The sequence below is a fragment of the Dendropsophus ebraccatus genome, chromosome 1, assembly GCF_027789765.1.
Source record: "Dendropsophus ebraccatus isolate aDenEbr1 chromosome 1, aDenEbr1.pat, whole genome shotgun sequence".
NCBI classification, from domain to species: domain Eukaryota; kingdom Metazoa; phylum Chordata; class Amphibia; order Anura; family Hylidae; genus Dendropsophus; species Dendropsophus ebraccatus.
Window position 1 is genome coordinate 202,045,153 of NC_091454.1, and position 21,426 is coordinate 202,066,578.

Here is a 21,426-nt window from a genome sequence, read left to right on the forward strand (position 1 = left end):
TATGGCTCTGGCAACAGATGATCAAATGGAGTTTGTAGGACCCCACTGATCTAATACTGATGACGTATCCTGAGCATAGGTTATCAATAAATTATGGACAACCCCTTTAAGAGCTTATTTGGGAAGATGAAACTGGCAATCCCTATAAGGGAACCATAGCGGCATACATTTGTTTGCGGCTTACAAACATTGAAGATGGATTACTGTAATAAATGCCTGAACCGCCTTTGTGCTGAATAAAATAAAAATGCCTGGCATAATACATTACAGAGATCAGGAAATTTCTAATAGAAGGCCAGGGAATCTGCTTTACATTCCAAACAGTGAGAGGAAGCCAGATGGAGGACAGTAGGAAGTACGACAACCAGATGGAGGCCTGGAAGTACTTTATCCTTTCACGTATCCTTCTCCTGTCTTTGAGATCCACTCCTGAAAATCGTAAGTCAACCACAGGATGAATATAATGGGGGGTATTTCGTGAACGGTATGGCTATGATATGATAATGTATTAATGGTGTAAGTATAGGAGTTACAGTCGCACTTGGGCATATCCTCTGTCTAAAAAAAAATCTCCATTAAAATAATGAGGGTCTTGGTTACCATTTGCAAATAGTGTAAACCAGGGGTGGGGAACCTTTTCCATGTCAAGGGCCGGTCGGGCATTAATAAAATCATTCGAGGGCCGCATACCGTGTGCGGCAGTTAGTAGCGTGGGTTTGCAGCACCCAGGGCAAGGCAAAGTATTGTTCCCCTAGTTCCCCTGCTATTGTAGTTAACCCCCCCAGTGATGCCCCTTGTAGTCTAGTTAACCCCCAAGTCATGTCCCTGGTAGCCTAGTTAACCCCCCCAGTGATGCCTCTGGTAGGCCTAGTTAACCCCCATCAGGCATGTCCCAGGTGGCCTAGTTAACCCCCATCAGTCATGTCCCAGGTGGCCTAGTTAACCCCCATCAGTCATGTCCCAGGTGGCCTAGTTAACCCCCATCAGTCATGTCCCAGGTGGCCTAGTTAACCCCCATCAGTCATGTCCCAGGTGGCCTAGTTAACCCCCATCAGTCATGTCCCAGGTGGCCTAGTTAACCCCCATCAGTCATGTCCCAGGTGGCCTAGTTAACCCCCATCAGGCATGTCCCTGGTGGCCTAGTTAACCCCCATCAGGCATGTCCCTGGTGGCCTAGTTAACCCCCATCAGGCATGTCCCTGGTGGCCTAGTTAACCCCCATCAGGCATGTCCCTGGTGGCCTAGTTAACCCCCATCAGGCATGTCCCTGGTGGCCTAGTTAACCCCCATCAGGCATGTCCCTGGTGGCCTAGTTAACCCCCATCAGGCATGTCCCTGGTGGCCTAGTTAACCCCCATCAGACATGTCCCTGGTGGCCTAGTTAACCCCCATCAGGCATGTCCCTGGTGGCCTAGTTAACCCCCATCAGGCATGTCCCTGGTGGCCTAGTTAACCCCCATCAGGCATGTCCCTGGTGGCCTAGTTAACCCCCAAATAAAAAAAAATAAACATCCCACTCACCTTACCTCCGTTCCCACGCTGCCCATGTCCTCTTCTGTCCCAGGTCCTCTGTGCCGGTCTTTCTCCTGCAGGCGGCGCGCGATGAAATGACGTCATCGCGCGGCCCGCAGGAGACTGAAGACACGCGCCGCTCTGCTGGGGAAGAAGCCGGCATAGACAGCATCCTCCTATGTCCGGCAGCTGTCACAGACACCGGAGGATGCTGTGTATGCCGGCTGCTTCCTCCTCCAGAGCGGCGCGCATCACAGGGGAGCTGCGGGCCGCGGGCCGCATCGGGAGGTCTCAGGGGCCGGATGCGGCCCGCGGGCCGGAGGTTCCCCACCCCTGGTGTAAACCATCCCACCACGATAAGGTGGCCTCATGCCGGGACAGTCCTATACTATACTTTAGCCTCTCCATAGCATATAATAAGCCTATGCTCTGGGCATGAAGGATCCAACTAATACTGGCAAAAATAATAACCACCTGGGTAGGATTGGTGGTTATTCACACTATCCAGTAGCAAGTTGCCACAGCTGAAATTGCAGACACACAAAAACACAAAAAATGCAATAGCTCACCGCAATGGCAAGATACAGACCCACTAAGAGTCTGAGAGGAATGAAAGGTGGAATCTGATTGGTTGCTAGGGGCAACTAAGACAATTCTACTTGAGGGTACAAACCCACACACCGTATACGCAGCCAATACGCAGCAAATACGCAGCAAATACGCAGCAAATACGCAGCAGTTTGATGGTGAAGATTTAATGCTGAGTTCAGTTATTTAGATCTAATCTGCTGCGTTTTTGTTGCGTATTTGTTGCGGTTTTGCTGCGTATTCGCTGCGTATCGCAGCAGTAAATACGCTGTGTATACGGTGTGTGGGTTTATACCCTTACACAAGTTTGATAAATCTCCCCCTTAGTGTGTATATACAAGCTTATATTTGCAGAAGTATCATGCCAATATGACTCAATGTACACTACCGTTCAAAAGTTTGGGGTCACATTGAAATGTCCTTATTTTTGAAGGAAAAGCACTGTACTTTTCAATGAAGATAACTTTAAACTAGTCCTAACTTTAACCCCTTAAGGTCAAAGCCAGTTTTCGTTTTTGCGCTTTTGCTTTTTCCATTTTATGTTTAAAAGTCCATAGCGCTTGCATTTTTTCACCTAGAGACTTATATGAGTGCTTATTTTTTGCGAAACCAATTGTACTTTGCAATTACAGGCATAATTTTTCCATAAAATATGTTGTGAAACCGGAAAAAAATCATTTGCGCTGTCAAATTGAAAAAAAAAACGAATTTGTTTTGATTTCGGGGAGTTTTGCATTTACGCCGTTCGTCCTATGGTAAAACTGACTTGTTATGCATGTTCCTCAAGTCGTTACGATTACAACGATATATAACATGTATAACTTATATTGTATCTGATGGCCTGTAAAAAATTCAAACCATTGTTAAAGGGGTTGTCCGGCGATAAAAAATTATTCACAGAATAACACACATTACAAAGTTATACAACTTTGTAATGTATGTTATGTCTGTGAATGGCCCCCTTCCCCGTGTTTCCCCCCACCCACGCTAGACCCGGAAGTGTGGTGCGCTATACATTACCTGTCACGTGCCGACCACGGTCTCCGATCGTCAGCAGTGACGTCTTCTTCGGGAGCTTGGCGGATCTTCCCGAGTGCCGGCCGCCCTCTGCAGCGTCATCCGAAGCTCAGCCGCGATTGGCTGAGCATAACTGTGCTCAGCCAATCGCGGCTGAGCAGCTGATGACGTGGCCGCGTCATCAGCCGCTCAGCCGCGATTGGCTGAGCACAGTTATGCTCAGCCAATCGCGGCTGAGCTTCGGATGACGCTGCAGAGGGTGGCCGGCACTCGGGAAGATCCGCCAAGCTCCCGAAGAAGACGTCACTGCTAACGATCGGAGACCGTGGACGACACGATATGCGGTGAGTATAATGCACCACACTTCCGGGTCTAGCGTGGGTGGGGGGAAACACGGGGAAGGGGGCCATTCACAGACATAATATACATTACAAAGTTGTATAACTTTGTAATGTGTGTTATTCTGTGAATAATTTTTTATCGCCGGACAACCCCTTTAACAAATATATGTCACTTAAAATCGCTCCATTCCCAGGCTTATAGCGCTTTTATCCTTTGGTCTATGGGGCTGTGTGAGGTGTCAGTTTTTGCGCCATGATGCGTTCTTTCTACCGGTATCTTGATTGCGCATATACGACTTTTTGATCACTTTTTATTACATTTTTTCTGGATTTGATGCGACCAAAAATGCGCAATTTTGCACTTTGGGATTTTTTTGCGCTTACGCCGTTTACCGTGCGAGATCAGGAATGTGATTAATTAATAGTTCGGGCGATTACGTGTGCGGTGATACTAAATATGTTTATTAATTTATTTATTTATTTATTAATTTATATTTATAAAATGGGAAAAGGGGGGTGATTTGGACTTTTATTAGGGGAGGGGATTTTTTATTAATAAAAACACTTTTTTACTTTTTTTTTTACATACACTAGAAGCCCCCCTGGGGGGCTTGTATATACATAGCACTGATCTCTCATAGAGATCAATGCTGTGTATATACACAGCAAAGATCCATTAGATCGGTCATAGATTGCCATGGCCTGCTGCAGGCCACAGCAATCTATTGCCGAGCCGGGATCAGCGTCATTCCGACGCTGAGGCCCGGCACGGGCAGAAGAACGGATCTCCCCCCCGCGATCACATCACGGGGGGGAGATCTGTGCCACTAGACACCAGGGATGCACGGAGGAAAGCACTTCAATGCAGCTGTCAGGTTTGACAGCTGCATTGAAGGGCTTAATTAGCCGGCGTGGCAACGGGACCCGCGCCGGCTAATAGAGGCACTGCCCGGCTGCACATGTCAGCCGGGATCAGCACCGTTCAGAGCGGCACCATGGGTACGTCATGGGTCGCTAAGGGGTTAAAGAAATACACTCTATACATTACTAATGTGGTAAATGACTATTCTAGCTGCAAATGTCTGGTTTTTGGTGCAATATCTACATAGGTGTATAGAGGCCCATTTCCAGCAACTATCACTCCAGTGTTCTAATGGTACAATGTGTTTGCTCATTGGCTCAGAAGGCTAATTGATGATTAGAAAACCCTTGTGCAATCATGTTCACACATCTGAAAACAGTCTAGCTCGTTACAGAAGCTACAAAACTGACCTTCCTTTGAGCAGATTGTGTTTCTGGAGCATCACATTTGTGGGGTCAATTAAACGCTCAAAATGGGCAGAAAAAGAGAACTTTCATCTGAAACTCGACAGTCTATTCTTGTTCTTAGAAATGAAGGCTGTTCCATGCGAGAAATTGCTAAGAAATTAAAGATTTCCTACAACGGTGTGTGCTACTCCCTTCAGAGGACAGCACAAACAGGCTCTAACCAGAGTAGAAAAAGAAGTGGGAGGCCGCGTTGCACAACTAAGCAAGAAGATAAGCACATTAGAGTCTCTAGTTTGAGAAACAGACGCCTCACAGGTCCCCAACTGGCATCTTCATTAAATAGTACCCGCAAAACACCAGTGTCAACATCTACAGTGAAGAGGCGGCTGCAGGATTTTGGGCTTCAGGGCAGAGTGGCAAAGAAAAAGCCATATCTGAGACTAGCCAATAAAAGAAAAAGATTAATATGGGCCAAAGAACACAGACATTGGACAGAGGAAGACTGGAAAAAAGTGTTGTGGACGGATGAATCCAAGTTTGAGGTGTTTGGATCACAAAGAAGAACGTTTGTGAGACGCAGAACAAATGAAAAGATGCTGGAAGAATGCCTGACGCCATCTGTTAAGCATGGTGGGGGTAATGGGATGGTCTGGGGTTGCTGGTAAGGGGGGAGATTTGTACAGGGTAAAAGGGATTCTGAATAAGGAAGGCTATCACTCTGCACCGCCATGCCATACCCAGTGGACAGCGCCTGATTGGAGCCAATTTCATCCTACAACAGGACAATGACCCTAAACACACCTCCAAATTGTGCAAGAACTATTTACAGCAGAAGCAGCAGCTGGTATTCTATCATAGGTAATGGAGTGGCCAGCGCAGTCACCAGATCTGAACCCCATTGAGCTGTTGTGGGAGCAGCTTGACCGTATGGTACGCCAGAAGTGCCCATCCAACCAATCCAACTTGTGGGAGCTGCTTCTAGAAGCGTGGGGTGCAATTTCTCCAGCTTACCTCAACAGATTAATAGCTAGAATGCCAAAGGTGTGCAATGCTGGAATTGCTGCAAAAGGAGGATTCTGTGACGAAAGCAAAGTGTGATGTAAGAACAATGTTATTTCAAATACAAATCATTATTTCTATCCTTGTCAATGTCTTGACTCTATTTTCTATTCATTTCACAACATATGGTGGTGAAGAAGTGTGACTTTTCATGGAAAACACAAAATTGTTTGGGTGACCCCAAACTTTTGAACGGTAGTGTATATCTTGGAGAGGTTAGGACTAGAGATGAGCAAACCGGGTTCAGCTTCGAGTCCATCCGAACCCGAACTTTCGGCATTTGATTAGCGGTGGCTGCTGAACTTGGATAAAGCCCTAAGGATATGTGGAAAACATGGATATAGTCATTGGCTGTATCCATGTTTTCCAGACAACCTTAGAACTTTATCCAAGTTCAGCAGCCCCAGCTAATCAAATACCGAACGTTCGGGTTCGGATGGACTTGAACCCGAACCTGGTTTGCTCATCTCTAGTTAGGACCTATACAGACAGATACTCATAGATCTGTGTTATATGGATCAGTAATATTGTATTCATAGCCTGTTACTTTCCAATTCACATAGTGATCCATGGAAAAAAAAAGATGACTGCATGTTCTAGTATGTGCTAAATAATGGAGACATTCTGCCAGAGCTTTGCCTCATATGTCACCACATGGTTGTGTCCTATGAAAACGAAGGAACTCCATATGTCTTATGCATCCACAAATGAAAGGAGATTTAAAGGGAATCTGCTCTATGTTATGCCCAGGGCTAAGGTGTCATGGACACATTGCCGAGCCACAGCATGCATGTCTCCAATAGTGATCGGCTCTAATAAAGCGCCCATTGGTTGTATATGACCCGTATTTATTTATGGGACATGTATCAATCTATAGGGGAGTTTGCGCCTGGCACTTATAGGGGTATGTGTGGCTGACAGTTATAGGACAATAATCAGGTCTGACCTTATAATGGCCCATTGCAATACATATATGTGGCTGGCATTTATGGGGGCATCTGTGGCTAATGTTTATGGGGGGATGTGTCTGGCAGTGTCACTAGAAGCCAGCGTGTATACGTTTTCAATACGAGTAATTTCAGAATTGTGCTCAGGCTTCTGTTAGGTAGAAAATAAGTGCTATACTTACCTCCCCTGCTCCCCCACTGCACAGAGCACCCAGGGTTGGGAGAACTCGCTCAGCCAATCAGTGGTCGAAGCATTGTCCCGCCTCAGCCACTGATTGGCTGAATGGGCAATCCTTAGTGCTGACTCCTCCAACTGTGGATGAGCTGTGCAGAGGGACCAAGGCTCCATTCAAATAATGGCCCTTTTTTTCTATTTAAAAGGGAACTATCAACAACCAACCTGCCGATGTTCCCCTTCAGCTCTTTACCTGATGTTTACAGCCCCGGTCTGTTTTTTTTTCTGTCCGTCGCACTGTTTTGGAGCACATATAAAAATGAGGTCCTTGGGAGCACCGGACCCATAGAGCGCCCCCTCGGCCCACCGGCCGCCTCGTATGCATCCTAATATGTGCATAATTATACTGGTGTCTGGTGCGTCTCCCTGCGTATGTGCGTCAGAGATTGGTATAATAATGTATTTATGAACATGCATAGGAGACGGCGGGTGGGCCGAGGGGGCGCTCTATGGGGCAGGTGCTCCCGAGGACCTCATTTGCATATTTGTATCAAAATGCTCCAAAACGGTGGGACGGACAGAAAAAGACCAGGGCTGTAAACATCAGACAAAGAACCGAAAGGGGATATCGGATATCTGATAGTTCCCCTTTAACAGGACCCTGAGCATATTAAAAAAATACCCCCCAGAATATCCCTTTAAAATGGCTCTCCAGAATACCCCTTAATATGGCTCTCCAGAACACCCCTTTAAAATGGCTCTCCAGAACACCCCTTTAAAATGGCTCTCCAGAATACCCCTTTAAAATGGCTCTCCAGAATACCCCTGTAAAATGGCTCTCCAGAACACCCCTGTAAAATGGCTCTCCAGAATACCCCTGTAAAATGGCTCTCCAGAACATCCCTTTAAAATGGCTCTCCAGAATACCCCTGTAAAATGGCTCTCCAGAACACCCCTGTAAAATGGCTCTCCAGAATACCCCTGTAAAATGGCTCTCCAGAACACCCCTGTAAAATGGCTCTCCAGAATACCCCTGTAAAATGGCTCTCCAGAACATCCCTTTAAAATGGCTCTCCAGAATACCCCTGTAAAATGGCTCTCCAGAACACCCCTGTAAAATGGCTCTCCAGAATACCCCTGTAAAATGGCTCTCCAGAACACCCCTTAAAATGGCTCTCCAGAACACCCCTTTAAAATGGCTCTCCAGAACACCCCTTTAAAATGGCTCTCCAGAACACCCTTTAAAATGGCTCTCCAGAACACCCCTTTAAAATGGCTCAGAACACCCCTTTAAAATGGCTCTCCAGAATATACCCCTGTAAAATGGCTCTCCAGAACACCCCTGTAAAATGGCTCTCCAGAATATACCCCTGTAAAATGGCTCTCCAGAATATACCCCTGTAAAATGGCTCTCCAGAATTGCACTGTGCTACAACACTGCACTCAAACTAAAGACAAAGGTAGAAATGATTTGGGAAGATAACAGAAATGGCAGGTCTCTAGAAAACACAGCGCCACACTTGTGTATGGGCTGTGTCTGGTATTGCAGCTCAGTTCCCTAGAAGTAAATGAGGTTGTACTGCAATACCATACACAACCTGAGAACTGGAGTGGCGCTGTTCCACCAGCTTGGACTCTACAATCATTTCTCAGATCACTATGAATTACATTCTGTACAAACTAAGCTGCCGGGTGTATAACCTGCAGTATACTGACGACCAATGACTATGATCGCATCTCCCATAGGAGGCTGACACTCTGAGGACACCTACACGCGTTTTCCCTCTCTCAGGACTACATTTCCCGGCAGCCTTGGCGCAAAGCGGAAGTGAGGTCCGGTGGTGACGTCACCGCTCGGCTGCGTAGCTGACGGAAACATGCGGTGAGCAGGCAGGTGAGCGCTATTCCTGCGTTTTATCTATACAACTGTTTACATGGAGCGGTATATAGTGTAATATGAGGACGGAGAAGTTTACTGGAACCGGAAATCCGCCCTGTATGACCAGTGTATATACACTAATGGGAAGTGTACACTTCCTCTATACATGATGACATTAGCTCTGGGATGTCAAACTACAGCTCCCAGTGTTCTCATGGCAGGATGGGGGTAGTAGTGTCATAACAGCTGATCTGTTAGAGCTGCATTGTGTGTTGCAGTGTTATAGATGACATTGGATACTATCCTTATATGGGCAGGTGACGTCATGATGCGTCCAGGCATGATGGGAGTTGTAGTTTTGCAACAGCTGGAGAGACAAGGTTCCCCTACCCCTGGCTTTTAGTATAGTGTACTGGTAGTATATGGCTGGATATGCAGTTCCCTAAACTGTGAGTTTCCAGCTGTTGCAAAACTACAACTCCCATCATGCCTTCAGCTGTCAGTACACGATGAGACTTTAGTAGTTTTATAATAGCTGGAGTGTCACAATTTGGAGATCATTGGTCTATAACAATGCAACCCATATCTAGGCTGCTGCTATGTCCCTGTATTGCGCTGAGGATGTAGGGTGCTGAGGATGAAGGTTAGTTTCCTTAATATTCACAGTTTATTTCCTATGCTAATGAGGTATTTTGTTGCACGGGGGGCGGGACTACTGATCTGCCCCCTCCTAATGACTACCAGCTCTGCCCCCAGTGCAGATGCCTCATTAGCATAGGGAATAAATTGCTAATATATAGGAAATGGCTCTGAGGATAAAGGTAAGAAACCAAGGGTCCTATTCCACGGGCCGATGGGGGCCCTATCAACGATGTAAACGAGCGCCGATCTGCTAGATCGCCGCTTGTTTACTGGGCCTATTCCACGGCCCGATGATCGTTGATTGAGGGCTGCAGGGACATCGTTACTTGTCAGGTCTTCTCCTCCGCTGTCTTCCTCCCCAGGTCCCGCGCGCTCTAGCTTCAGAATAGCCTGTCAGCTGACAGGCCACTCAGCCAATCACAGGCCGCGGCTGTCCCAGCCTGTGATTGGCTGAGCGCTCCGTCAGCTGACAGGCCGCTCTGAAGCTTGAGCGCGCGGGACCTGGGGAGGAAGACAGCGGAGGAGAAGACCTGACAAGTAATGTATTGTGCTTCTCAAATCGTCGGTCGCCCGCCACGCACCGCTATTCCACTGTAGCGATGCGCGGTGGGGGAACAATGATTTTAGGTCTGGCTCTAAATGAACGATCATCGGCTGATCGTTCTCTCTATTTCACCGAACGATAATCGCCCGATTCGGCCGATTATTGTTCCTGTGGAATAGGGCCCTCACTATCAACCTCAGCTCCCCATGTGCTATAGGGACATAGATGCTACTAACCTGCTGTTAGTTTCCTTTTAAATTTGGAGAAAAGAGGGTCTGGGGGGGTTGATCCTCTCACTAAGGCCTCATTCACACGTTCAGTGATTTTTCCGGGCCGCAAAACCTGCTGCTGTTTTTTCTCTGTGATCTGAGGAAAATCTTTCATATTTTCATCCGTTTCCGTATCCGTAAAATGTGAATAGTACTAGTTTGCATAGAACTGATTTTTACATGTGACATCTGTAAAAAATACGGATTCCATAGACTTCCATTGGTAATCCGTACCGCAATCACAATCCGCACTCGGACATATCTATTTTTTTTTTTTTTTTTACGGAACAGATTATGGATCAAAATTAACACAGACCGTGTGAATAGCCCAATATACGTCAATGTGTTTAAGTTGAACCGTGATTACGGATTCACAGTTATGGACAACTTTACGGGACGTGTGATAAGGCCTTAGTGTAAATGTATGACATTTACATCTACTACATCTAGATCAGGCATGGGGAACCTGCGGCCCTCCAGCTGTTTCAAAATTACAACCCCTATCATGCTTGTTTTTGGCTGCTCAGGCATGATGGGAATTGTAGTTTTGTACCAGCTGGGGGCTGCAGGTTCCCCATCCCTGATCTAGAAGAAAGAGCCGCCATACTATAAAACTATAACTCTCTGTTAGGGTGAAGTCCAATGTGGCAGATATGTCTTACAATGCCATTCATCAGCTTCTTCTGTTTCTGCATGTCGCAGGATGTCTGACGGGAAGAATGATCCCACCTCTGGTGGTCCCAGGACCCCAATCGGGGGAGCTAGGGGTCTTGTTGGGCGCAGGCCTTCAGCACCTCTTACACCTGGTCGCCTTCCTTCCATCCGCTCCCGGGACCTTACACTTGGTGGTGTCAGAAAGGTGAGTTTTGTCTGTATATACGTATTGTATTAGAGGAGTGGGTCTTGTTCACCCCTCAGTATCATCAGATTCCTGCACTTGGGGTCTGGGTCCTGAGACCCTAATTGATCCCTAAAACAAAGCGAGAGAAGTGCTCAGCCAAGCGCTTCTCTCCTCACTGCAGGAGACAGACCACAACCGATCAAAACTGCAATGTAGCCGAGCTAAACAGTAACGAACGCTGAAATCTAAGTAATCGTTCCCCAAAGAGATTCATGTGCACAGTTACAAGCCCGTACCTAGGCCTCTGTTCACATGTGTTACTAATATATATTATATATATACATGCACATATGTATTATTTGTAGATTGTAGGATAGTGCTTGAGGATGTTTGTCCCCTATGATATATGGTGGTTAGAGCTCTGCAGTCAGCTGAATAATAATGCTTTTTTTTTCTACAGAAAACATTTGCTCCAAATATAATTGGGAGGAAGATAAAAGAAGAGTAAGTATCTGCACGTCCCCCAAACGCTCCTATGACATCCTAAACTCCAAACTTATTATTAAAGCCTTACTGTCACTTTAAAGGGAATCTGTCACTAGGTTTATTCTGCCTTAAATGAGGGCACCATAAACTAGTGACAGAAATGCTGAACAGATCAGTGTATTACTTACATCATTCTGTTTAGCCGTTCTACTAATATGCAGGAGAATAGGATTCTTGCCACACCCCTCCCCCCACCCTTCAGCTGCTGATTGACAGGTGACTGCCTATACACAGCATGGATAGATAACTGCCAATCAGCAGCTGGTGGGCAGAGATTTCTGCCTCTCATGAATAATGAGGACTACTAGGCTCACACACATAATGTAGAGGACTGATTCATCAGATAATCACTCCATGTAATAGGGCCTTAAAGGGGTGTTCCACTCAAACATAACTTTTGATATATTGCTGCCCATGGTGAGACTAAAAATTCCTTCCATACTTATTATCTCTTCAGTCTCCTTCCCCCAGTTCTGAGCTGCTGCTTTCTGCTGAAAACACAAATCTGTGTGTGAGCTTTTCTCTCTGTCTCCCCTCCTCCTCCTCCTCCCTTCTGAGACAGCTAATGTAAACAAGTGCCTCACTGGCTGTATCTGCAACATTGTAGCTTCTAGTGCCAGGAGGAATAATCGCAGTAAGTTCATTAGCAACTTGACCTCAGATTAACCCTCCCAGCATTACAAAGATGCTACAGTGCTGCAGATACAGCCAGTCAGCTGTCTCAAAAGGGAGGGGGGAGACAGAGAGAGTGGCACACATACAGATTTTTTTTTTGTGTCTTCAGCAAAAATCAGCAGCTGAGAACTGGGGGAAGGAGACTGAATAGATAATAACAAGTATGGAAGGCATTATTAGTCTCACCATGGGCAGCAATATATCAAAAGTTATGTTTGAGTGGAATATCCCTTTAAAACCAGAGTTATTGATTCCACCTTTGAAGTCACCCAGCTTTCCAAGGCACCTGAATGGCAAATTCACACACTTCTCTCTTAATACATCCATTATTGCGTCCTTTTGATTTTCTCCCAACACCTCCCTGAAACATCTGAGCGTCTGCCTATTAAAGGTAACATCGCTTTCTTTTCCTCCATAAAATAGGCCAAAAGAAGAGGTATCGGTGAAAGTCGAGCGAGCTGAACGCAACAGAGACCGGCGCGATGGATCTGGCAGAGGGCGCGGGAGGCCACAGGTCATCCAGAGTCACTCCATCTTTGAGCAGGGACCCGCAGAGCAACTCAAGAAGAAAAGTAGGGTTCTCTTTGTCTCTGTGTTTCGATGACCTGTTTTTTGTATGGGAGAGATGTATCTAACATGGTGTAAAGTGACACTGGCTCAGTTGCCCCTAGCAACCAATCAGATTCCACTTTTCACTCCTCACAGATTTTTTGGAAAATGAAAGGTGGAATCTGATTGGTTGCTAGGGGCAACTGAGCCAGTTTCACTTTACACCATGTTTGATAAATCTCCCCCAATGTCCGTCACACATCAGTAGACTCCTACTTCCCAGACCGAGGCTTTAGACCAGGGATGGGGAACCTTTGGCCCTCCAGCTGTTGCAAAACTACAAATCCCATCATGCCTGGACAGCCGTAGGCTGTCATGGCATGATGGGATTTGTAGTTTTGCAACAGCTAGACAGTTAATAGTTCCCCATCCCTGCTTTAGACTCTCTACAGCCAATACATGTTGGTGTCTCTCTTGTTTTGTATGTAACAGCCCAGCAGACTTGAGCACCCTATCAGTCAGCTGTCTAATGCCTTTCTTGCTTTGTCTGTAGCTGCATGGGAAGGACCCGCAGATTCGGGCGATATCGGACCCTCACACATCATTAACATAAAACGGGAGAAGAGGGAAACGGAGGAAGAGACAAAACAGATCCTTCGAATGCTGGAAAATGACAAGGTATCCGCTGCGTTTTTATAGTGATGACTAAGGGCTCTATTACACAGGACAATTATTGGGCGGAAAATCGTTATATTGTTTGAATTTAAACGATAATTGTCCTGTGTAATATTACGCAACGATCGAAAAGTCGTTTATGTGTCGTTGATTGTTTATTTAGATCTGACCCTAAAATCATTGTTAATCGTTCGCTGTAATTCCACATTCGTTTACTAATCCATCAGTGTAATTGCACTTTGTTCATTCATTTGCTGGGATCAGATGGAGTTAACGATCGTAGTAACTAACGACTATCGTTCTGTGTAATATGGTGAACGATTTCAGGTTATCGATAAACAATCTCGTTTGCGATCGTTTATCGTTAGTCATTAAAATTGCTTTGTTTTATAAGGACCCTAAGGGGCCCTATTACATGGGACGATTATCGTGCGGAAAATCGTTATGTTGTTTGAACTTAAACGATAGTCGTCCTGGCAGCCATCGAAAAAATAATTTTTGTGTCGTTGATTGTTGATTCAGGGTCTTATTTAGACAAAGAAATTTTAACGATAAACGATCGCAAACAAGGTTGTTTATCGTTAACCTGAAATCATTCACCATATTATGCAGAACGATGGTTGTTAGTTACTACGATTGTTTACCCCATCTGATCCCAGCAAAAGAACGAACAATGTGCAATTAAACAGAACGATTAGTGAACAAATGCAGAAGTACAGCGAACGATTAGTGAATGATTAACGAGTTAAGGGTCAGATCTAAAAGAACGATTAATGACACACAAAGGATTTTTTAATTGTTGCCTGAAATTACACAGAACAATTATCGTTTAAAGGGAATCTGTCAGCACCTATTCTGGTTTTGAGGTGCTGACAGTGTGATGAAGGTCTGTGTCTGTTAGTGTGATGGGCTACCTTTATTTTTCATATCAGTGCTGTACTTTGTCCCCATTTGTGCCGTAACTTTCTCCACCACTGTCAAAGAGGGGGAGTGGTGATGCGTTCGTGTCGCACTTCGGCACGCCTTACCACTACCTCCTCCCAGCTTCTGTTGAATATTCATGACGCCCGTAACCCCTGGCCTCCTGGCGTCTTTAGTTGCCTGGGTCTGTGCATTGTCCGCGCTCCCGCGGCCTGATTCGCGCATGCGCCGTAGTGTGTCGGACCGGCGCAGGCGCACTGAGGGCCACAGCCTGAGGGCATCTCAATGGCTTCACTCAGTGCACAACTGCGCATGTGCGAATCAGGCCGCGTGAGCGTGGACAGTGCACAGACCCAGGCAACTAAAGATGACGTCGCCAGGAGGCTGGGGGACGGGCACCATGAATATCCAAGAAAAGCTGGGAGGAGGTAGTGGTGAGGCGGCCCAAAGTGCGGCACGAACGCATCACCACTCCCCCTCTTTGACAGTTTTGGAGAAAGTTATGGCACAGATGGGGACAAACTACAGCACCGATATGAAAAATAAAGGCAACCCACCACACTAACAGACACAGACCTTCATCACACTGTCGGCACCTTTTTTGCACGATAATCGTCCCGTGTAAAAGGTCCCTTAGATCTGACCCTGAAATCACTGTAAATTGTTTGCTAATCGTTCGCTGTAATGCTACGTTTACACAGAGCGATAATTCGAACGATTAACGATTTTGAAATAACGATGTGTTTTTTAATAACGATCAGCGCTTAGACGGAATGATATATCATTTGGAAAATTTGTTATTGCGATCGTTTTAAGATCACTTAAGCCCATCTCACACGTAGGGTAAATTTGTGCAAGACTGTTTACCCGAAGCGATCTGCGATTTTTCAGTGAACGCCGAACAATGATTTGAGAAGTTGTTGAAAGATCACGGTGATCGTTCACTCTGTTTACACGAGCCGATTATCGCTCAAATGCGATCGTTATCGTGAAAATTCGAACAATAATCGTTCCGTGTAAACGCACAATTATTCTACATTCGTTCACTAATTGTTCAGTGTAATTGCACATTGTTCATTCATTTACTGGGATCAGATGGAGTAAACGATCGTAGTAACTAACGACCATCGTTCTGTCTATGGTTCCATTTACACAGAAAGATTATCTGCCTAAGATTTGAAGCCAAAGCCAGGAATGGATTTGAAAAGAGGAGAAATCTCAGTCTTTCCTTTATGACCTGATCTCTGTTTATAGTCTGTTCCTGGCTTTGGCTTCAAATCTTTTGCAGATAATCTGTCAGATAATCTTTTTGTGTAAATGGACCCTAATATGGTGAACGGTTTCAGGTTAACAATCTAGTTTGTGATTGTTTCTTGTTTGTGTTTAATCGTTAAAAATCACTTTGACTAATAGGACCCATAGTTGTACATCTTGTCGGACTTTGAGTTTCCCTTCTCATCTGCTATATATTCTCTAGTTTTTAGATGACCCAGGATTGCGGAACGATTCCCAGAATCGGCCTGTACAGCTTCCTCTCGCCCTCTCGGGTTGGCTGTTCCGAGATGAAGAAGAGGAGGAGGAGGAGGAAGAGGAGGATGTGAAGCCTATGAAGGTTCTACCCAAAGAGGAAAATATGGAAGTGGAATCTTCATCTGTAAAAGGTGGATAAAGCAGATGAGAATGGTCTGACACCTGCATTGGATGCCATTGTTCTAGGCATTCTCTCTTATGCCCTGTGTTTTGCCGCCATCCATTTGCTCCTGTAAAAATGCGTCATAGAATACACTTTACTTTTACAGTGAAGGAAGAACCCATGGAAGAGGATGAGGGTTCACTGAAGACTGGCATCCCACCAAGCAAAGCTCCAGCAGTGAAGAAGCCCCCGGAGAGGAAGGATATCTCTCTTCCCGAGTTACTGGAAACTCTCCGCGTCTCTGAAGAAGATACTCTGTTCTTTATGCAGCTCCCCGACTCTCTCCCAGGACAGCCACCTACCCAGGATACTCGCCCCGTCAGGACTGAAGTACAGAGTGAAGACGGCCACATGTTGCTAGTGAAGGACAAGGGTCAGGTTTGTGGGACTCTTCAACTAGACATACACATACAATGGCCATCTTTTCTTCCCATGAAGAAAAGACTGGACATATTTTTTTCAGTAGGAGGAGCTAAAGGATTGGATAGCTTCCTGCTATGCAATTTGTCTCTGTTGCTGCCATGGCTTGTCGATTGCTAAAGCCTACCTAGGGCATACTGTAGCAATCGAGTGCTGAGAACATGGATCATTGCAGCACATATGTACTGCATTGATCAGTTCATATAGTGTAGCCAGCTCAGCACCTTTGCATAGCAAGCCGCTCCGCACAAGCCCCCACTCCAACCGCGTGTAGGTAGCAATGAAGAAAATTCACCTGGGATCAGCGATACAGTGCTTCGATTTACTTGCTTTATTTGAGTGATCCAAAAAACAACGGAGACATGTGATGCGCTCTCTCAGACCCACGCCATGGATGGCGTGGGTCTGAGAGAGCGCATCACATGTCTCCGTTGTTTTTTGGATCACTCAAATAAAGCAAGTAAATTGAAGCACTGCATCGATCTCTTTGAGCAATCTACAGTATGAGTGGACTATGCCTTGAACATAAATGTTTACAGCTCTTACATAAACTCACTATGCCTGTAAGTCTGCAGCATGATGAAGGATCCCTCTATTTCTGGCATGCTCGGTCTTCCAATGATCAGAAATATTGGATCACCATTGTTTTCGTCCTGACTGTTCTTTACCTATAGGAGGCCAGTGCGGCGGAGGAGAGCTGCTCCCTAAAGGATCTGTCTGAGGGTCAGATCGGGAAACTAGTCATGCGAAAGTCAGGCAAGGTGCAGCTAATCCTTGGCAAAGTCACACTCGATGTCACCATGGGAACTTCTTGCTCTTTCTTACAGGTAACAGCATTTATAAAAGCAAAGCTGATTATCGGGCTATATGTGTATAAGTAGCAAAAACAAAACCCTTCAAAGTCTCAAAAAGCAAAGTTATGAAAATGACTTATGATCGGATGTCAACTCTTCCCAGCACTCCCTTCTCTCAGTTCCACTGTGTATGCATCATGTTACATCAAAGGACTTAAATGGATTATCCAAAAATCTTTTCATTTCGAACAAACTGGTTTGAGAAAGTTATATAGATTTGTAATTTACTTCTGTTTGAAAATCTCAAGTTTTCCAGTATTTATCAGCTGCTGTATGTCCTGCAGGAAATGTTGTTTTCTTTTCACTTTTCACGGTGCTCTCTGCTGCCACCTCCATGTCAGGAACTGTCCAGAGCAGGAGAGGTTTTCTATAGGGATTTGCTCCTGCTCTGGACAGTTCCTGACATGGACAGAGGTGGCAGCAGAGAGTACTGTGTCAGAGTGAAAAGAAAATATTTCCTGCAGGACATATAGCAGCTGCTAAGTATGGAAAGACTTGAGATTTTTTTAATAGAAGTAAATTACAAATCTCTATAACTATCTGAAACCAGTTGGTTTAAAAGAAAAAGTGTTTCGATGGACAACCCCTTTAAGGTATACAATGTTTAAAAACATTGACATGTCATGGTCTGAGTGTTCAGACTGCAACCAATCAGTGGAACGAGCAAGATGACTAAGCCGCCGTGTGCTCCTCTCCACGCTCTGTGTCTGCGACCTAAATGGACCCTATGGTCATGTGACTCATGAGTCAGGAGTGAATGCACTGCACGTGGACTTCTCCCAGCTTGTTATCCTGATCAGTTGTGGTCTGAAAACTTAGACCATTTGACATGTCTCTTTTAGTGACAGTGCTTATTTAGAGGAGAATTCACATCACAACTAATATAGTTAAACTTGTAGGGCTCATCAAGTTAAGTATTCACTTAAAGGAGAAGTCCGGCAAAAATTTTTATTAAAGTATTGTATTGCCCCCCCAAAAGTTATACAAATCCCCAATATACACTTATTATGGGAAATACTTATAAAGTTCTTTTTTCCCTGCACTTACTACTGCATCAAGGCTTCACTTCCTGGATAACATGGTGATGTCACTTCCTGGATAACATGGGGATGTCACTTCCTGGATAACATGGTGATGTCACGACCCGACTCCCAGAGCTGTGCGGGCTGTGGCTGCTAGAGAAGATGTTGGCAGGGGGACACTGAGGGACACAGGGCACTGGAGGGACACTGAGCATCCCCCTGCCATCATCCTCTCCAGCAGCCACAGCCGCACAGCTCTGGGAGTCGGGTCGTGACATCACCATGTTATCCAGGAAGTGACATCACCATTTTATCCAGGAAGTGACATCACCATGTTATCCAGGAAGTGAAGCCTTGATGCAGTAGTAAGTGCAGGAAACAAAGCACTCTATAAGCATTTCCCGTAATGAGTGTATATTGGGGATTTGTATAACTTTTGGGTGGCAATAAAATAAAAAAAATAAAATAAAAAACAAATTCACACGTCAAAACTTTTGATCAGGCCCCCATTGATCTCTGTATAGATCTATGAGACACGTGCAGCTGAGCGTGTCACTTTCTGACTGCATTATCCATCTTGTGCCAGAGTCTCATAGAACCTGACTTCTGCAACAAGATGGGTAGATCTACAAGGAGAGAGAGGGGCTCAGCTGCATGACTGTAGAGGATCTCAACACCCAGACACCAAATGAACAACACTTCTGATGTATCGTGTGACAGTAATGCTTTACCTTGGGAATAATGGCGGACATACACATAGTTGGCCATGCCCACTTATTATGGCAGAAATAGCAACAGACCTAATGTGTATGGCTGTGTCCTGGCTTTTTGTGATGGCAGATGTTAGGAGAAGGACAAGAGGATAGGGCATTGTAGGGTTTCAGCATTCCCAGTTCTTTTGCTCTCCATGAGTATAAGCCACTCATAGAGAAGCTGATTTGGCTCTACATATATTGAGCATCCCATGGTGGGTGACACCAGCGATCATATGACTGCCAGATCCAATAGACAGTGGTGTAGACGCTTTCTATAGTCACTGCATAGAGAAGACAGAATTTGTTATAAACTGGTTCAGTCTACTTCTCTTTGATGGCCATGACCAATCGGCTCCTTCTAGATTAGAGGAACTCTGTATACCTAGGACTGTCAAGTGTCAATGGGTGGTTGTTAAAGGCTTAAAGGGATATTTACAAGCATTCATTGTAAACTTAAAAGGACTCAAGATGGGAGAACAATAATCTGTACTCACCTGCTAGTGCTTCCTGCTCTTCTCTCCACACATAGGAAATGCCCGCTCCGCCTATTATTGGCTGTTGTGGTGACCCACCTAACCTGCTGATACTTTGGATAGGCCATCAGTATTACATCAACTTTAAAGAACCCATGCTACTCATGAGTCACCCCTTCCCCCCCAAGGGACTCATACATACATACATACATACATACATACATACATACATTGCCCTATTATTCCTTTGGGCGGTTCTTGGTGTTGCAGCATTCTTTGATACATAGGAAAGGGGCAATACTGCAGTTCTTCGCATTGATGCTACCATGCGAACAGTGGTATACAATGAAGAGGTTGCAGTGAGCGCATGACTACCATGGCCTCCTCAATCAGCTGATTGGCACGGGTTCCCCTGCTATGACAATAGGCTATCAGTTTTGTAAGGCTGGATGACCCCTTTAAGGATAAGCCATCGGTGTGAATTAGTTCTTGCAGTGACGTCTCGGATAGACGGCTATTCTTAGCACCAGGTTTTATTCCATGCACTGAGCCAGTAACACTTCCTCCCCACGCATACACTTATATACCGGCTGAGCCTCTGCGCTGGCTTCTCTTCTCTATATAGCAGTATACAAAGGCTGTTACCTCTCCTGTAGCCGGTTGTCATAGAGCTCCAGTGTTCGGCCGTGGACAGGATGAGTCAGACGCAGCGGTTGCATCCAGGTAAGGAGCTTTAACTCACCGCCATGTTATTATAGGAGAGACTATGTGACGTCATACAGCTAATGGAAAATCTGTGCCCCACCCCCACCCCCATATCACAGGCAGTGGTTGTATTATAATGTCTGTGCTCATAGATGTGAATAATAGGGTAGATTTATCAAACATGGTGTAAAGTGAAACTGGCTCAGTTGCCCCTAGCAACCAATCAGATTCCACCTTTCATTTTCCAAAGAGTCTGTGAGGAATTAAAGATGGAATCTGATTGGTTGCTAGGGGCAACTGAGCCAGTTTCACTTTACACCATGTTTGATAAATCTCCCCCATGTGTCTTCTCCTGCAGGAGCTGGTATCCATTGGTGTCGGGGAGGCTCGCCGAGGAGAGATGATGGTGCTGGGACACGTGCAGCATAAACTGGTCTGCTCACCAGACTTCGGTTCTCTCCTGGAGGGACGGCACCGCTGATAGACCATTCATAGCCAGTGCCAAGGACTATTTATACACCATAGACAATGCCAAGACATGTGCGCCACTCGCACCATTTTTTTCCCTCTTTTCTTATGCCAGATCTTTGTTTTCTCTATGAAGGACACCGAGTGTATGTCATTCATTGTGACAGGGGCAGAGCTGCTCTCCCATAATGCACTGGGAGAATCTGCTGGACGACTGCAAATATAATTTATTAAACTGGACACGTTATAGTGAGACCCTTTGTATTCTGCATTTGTGGACAACATAGGACATAGTTGAATTTGGGAATAGAGTAGTTAACAAGTGTCAAACTCAGGCCCTCCAGCTGTTGCAGAACTACAATTCCCATCATGCCTGGACAGCCAAAGCTAACGCTGGAGAGCCTGAGTTTGGTAACCCTGGACTGTAGTTGCAGGATGATTTACTTTTTTCTTACCATTGTACTGACTGCAATTCTCCCACCCCCCCCCCCCCCCCCCCCCCCCCCCCCCCCCCCTCGACAGGGCTGGGGTAAAGCAATGTCTTTCCGGGGGTATCAGGATGATTTAGCATAACTGAGATGGATGCT

General features: G+C 45.6%; 1 protein-coding gene across 2 annotated transcripts; it reads left to right on the forward strand.

Annotated features, from left to right (window-relative positions):
• The first annotated feature begins 8,716 nt into the window (after positions 1-8,716).
• Positions 8,717-21,094, forward strand: POLR3D (RNA polymerase III subunit D). Of its 2 annotated transcripts, none has more exons than XM_069964801.1 (9): positions 8,717-8,802; positions 10,945-11,101; positions 11,544-11,587; positions 12,728-12,876; positions 13,407-13,531; positions 15,927-16,110; positions 16,249-16,520; positions 17,237-17,389; positions 20,730-21,094. In XM_069964801.1, exons 2-9 carry the CDS (start codon positions 10,946-10,948, stop codon positions 20,850-20,852), a joined length of 1,206 nt encoding a protein of 401 aa, XP_069820902.1. In that variant the 5' UTR covers positions 8,717-8,802; position 10,945; the 3' UTR covers positions 20,853-21,094. The 2 variants fall into 2 exon arrangements, with proteins under 2 accessions (XP_069820902.1, XP_069820981.1); XM_069964880.1 differs by having other exon boundaries at positions 8,777-8,798.
• Positions 21,095-21,426: the final 332 nt, after the last annotated feature.

What these genes read in the sequence shown, in the direction of transcription:
- POLR3D (XM_069964801.1), top strand. Translation starts at nt 10,946, where the DNA reads ATGTCTGACGGGAAGAATGATCCCACCTCTGGTGGTCCCAGGACCCCA. An exon ending in AGAGCAACTCAAGAAGAAAA is followed by an intron (nt 12,877 to 13,406) that starts GTAGGGTTCTCT and finishes CTTTGTCTGTAG; the next exon opens with CTGCATGGGAAGGACCCGCA. An exon ending in GGAATCTTCATCTGTAAAAG is followed by an intron (nt 16,111 to 16,248) that starts GTGGATAAAGCA and finishes TTACTTTTACAG; the next exon opens with TGAAGGAAGAACCCATGGAA.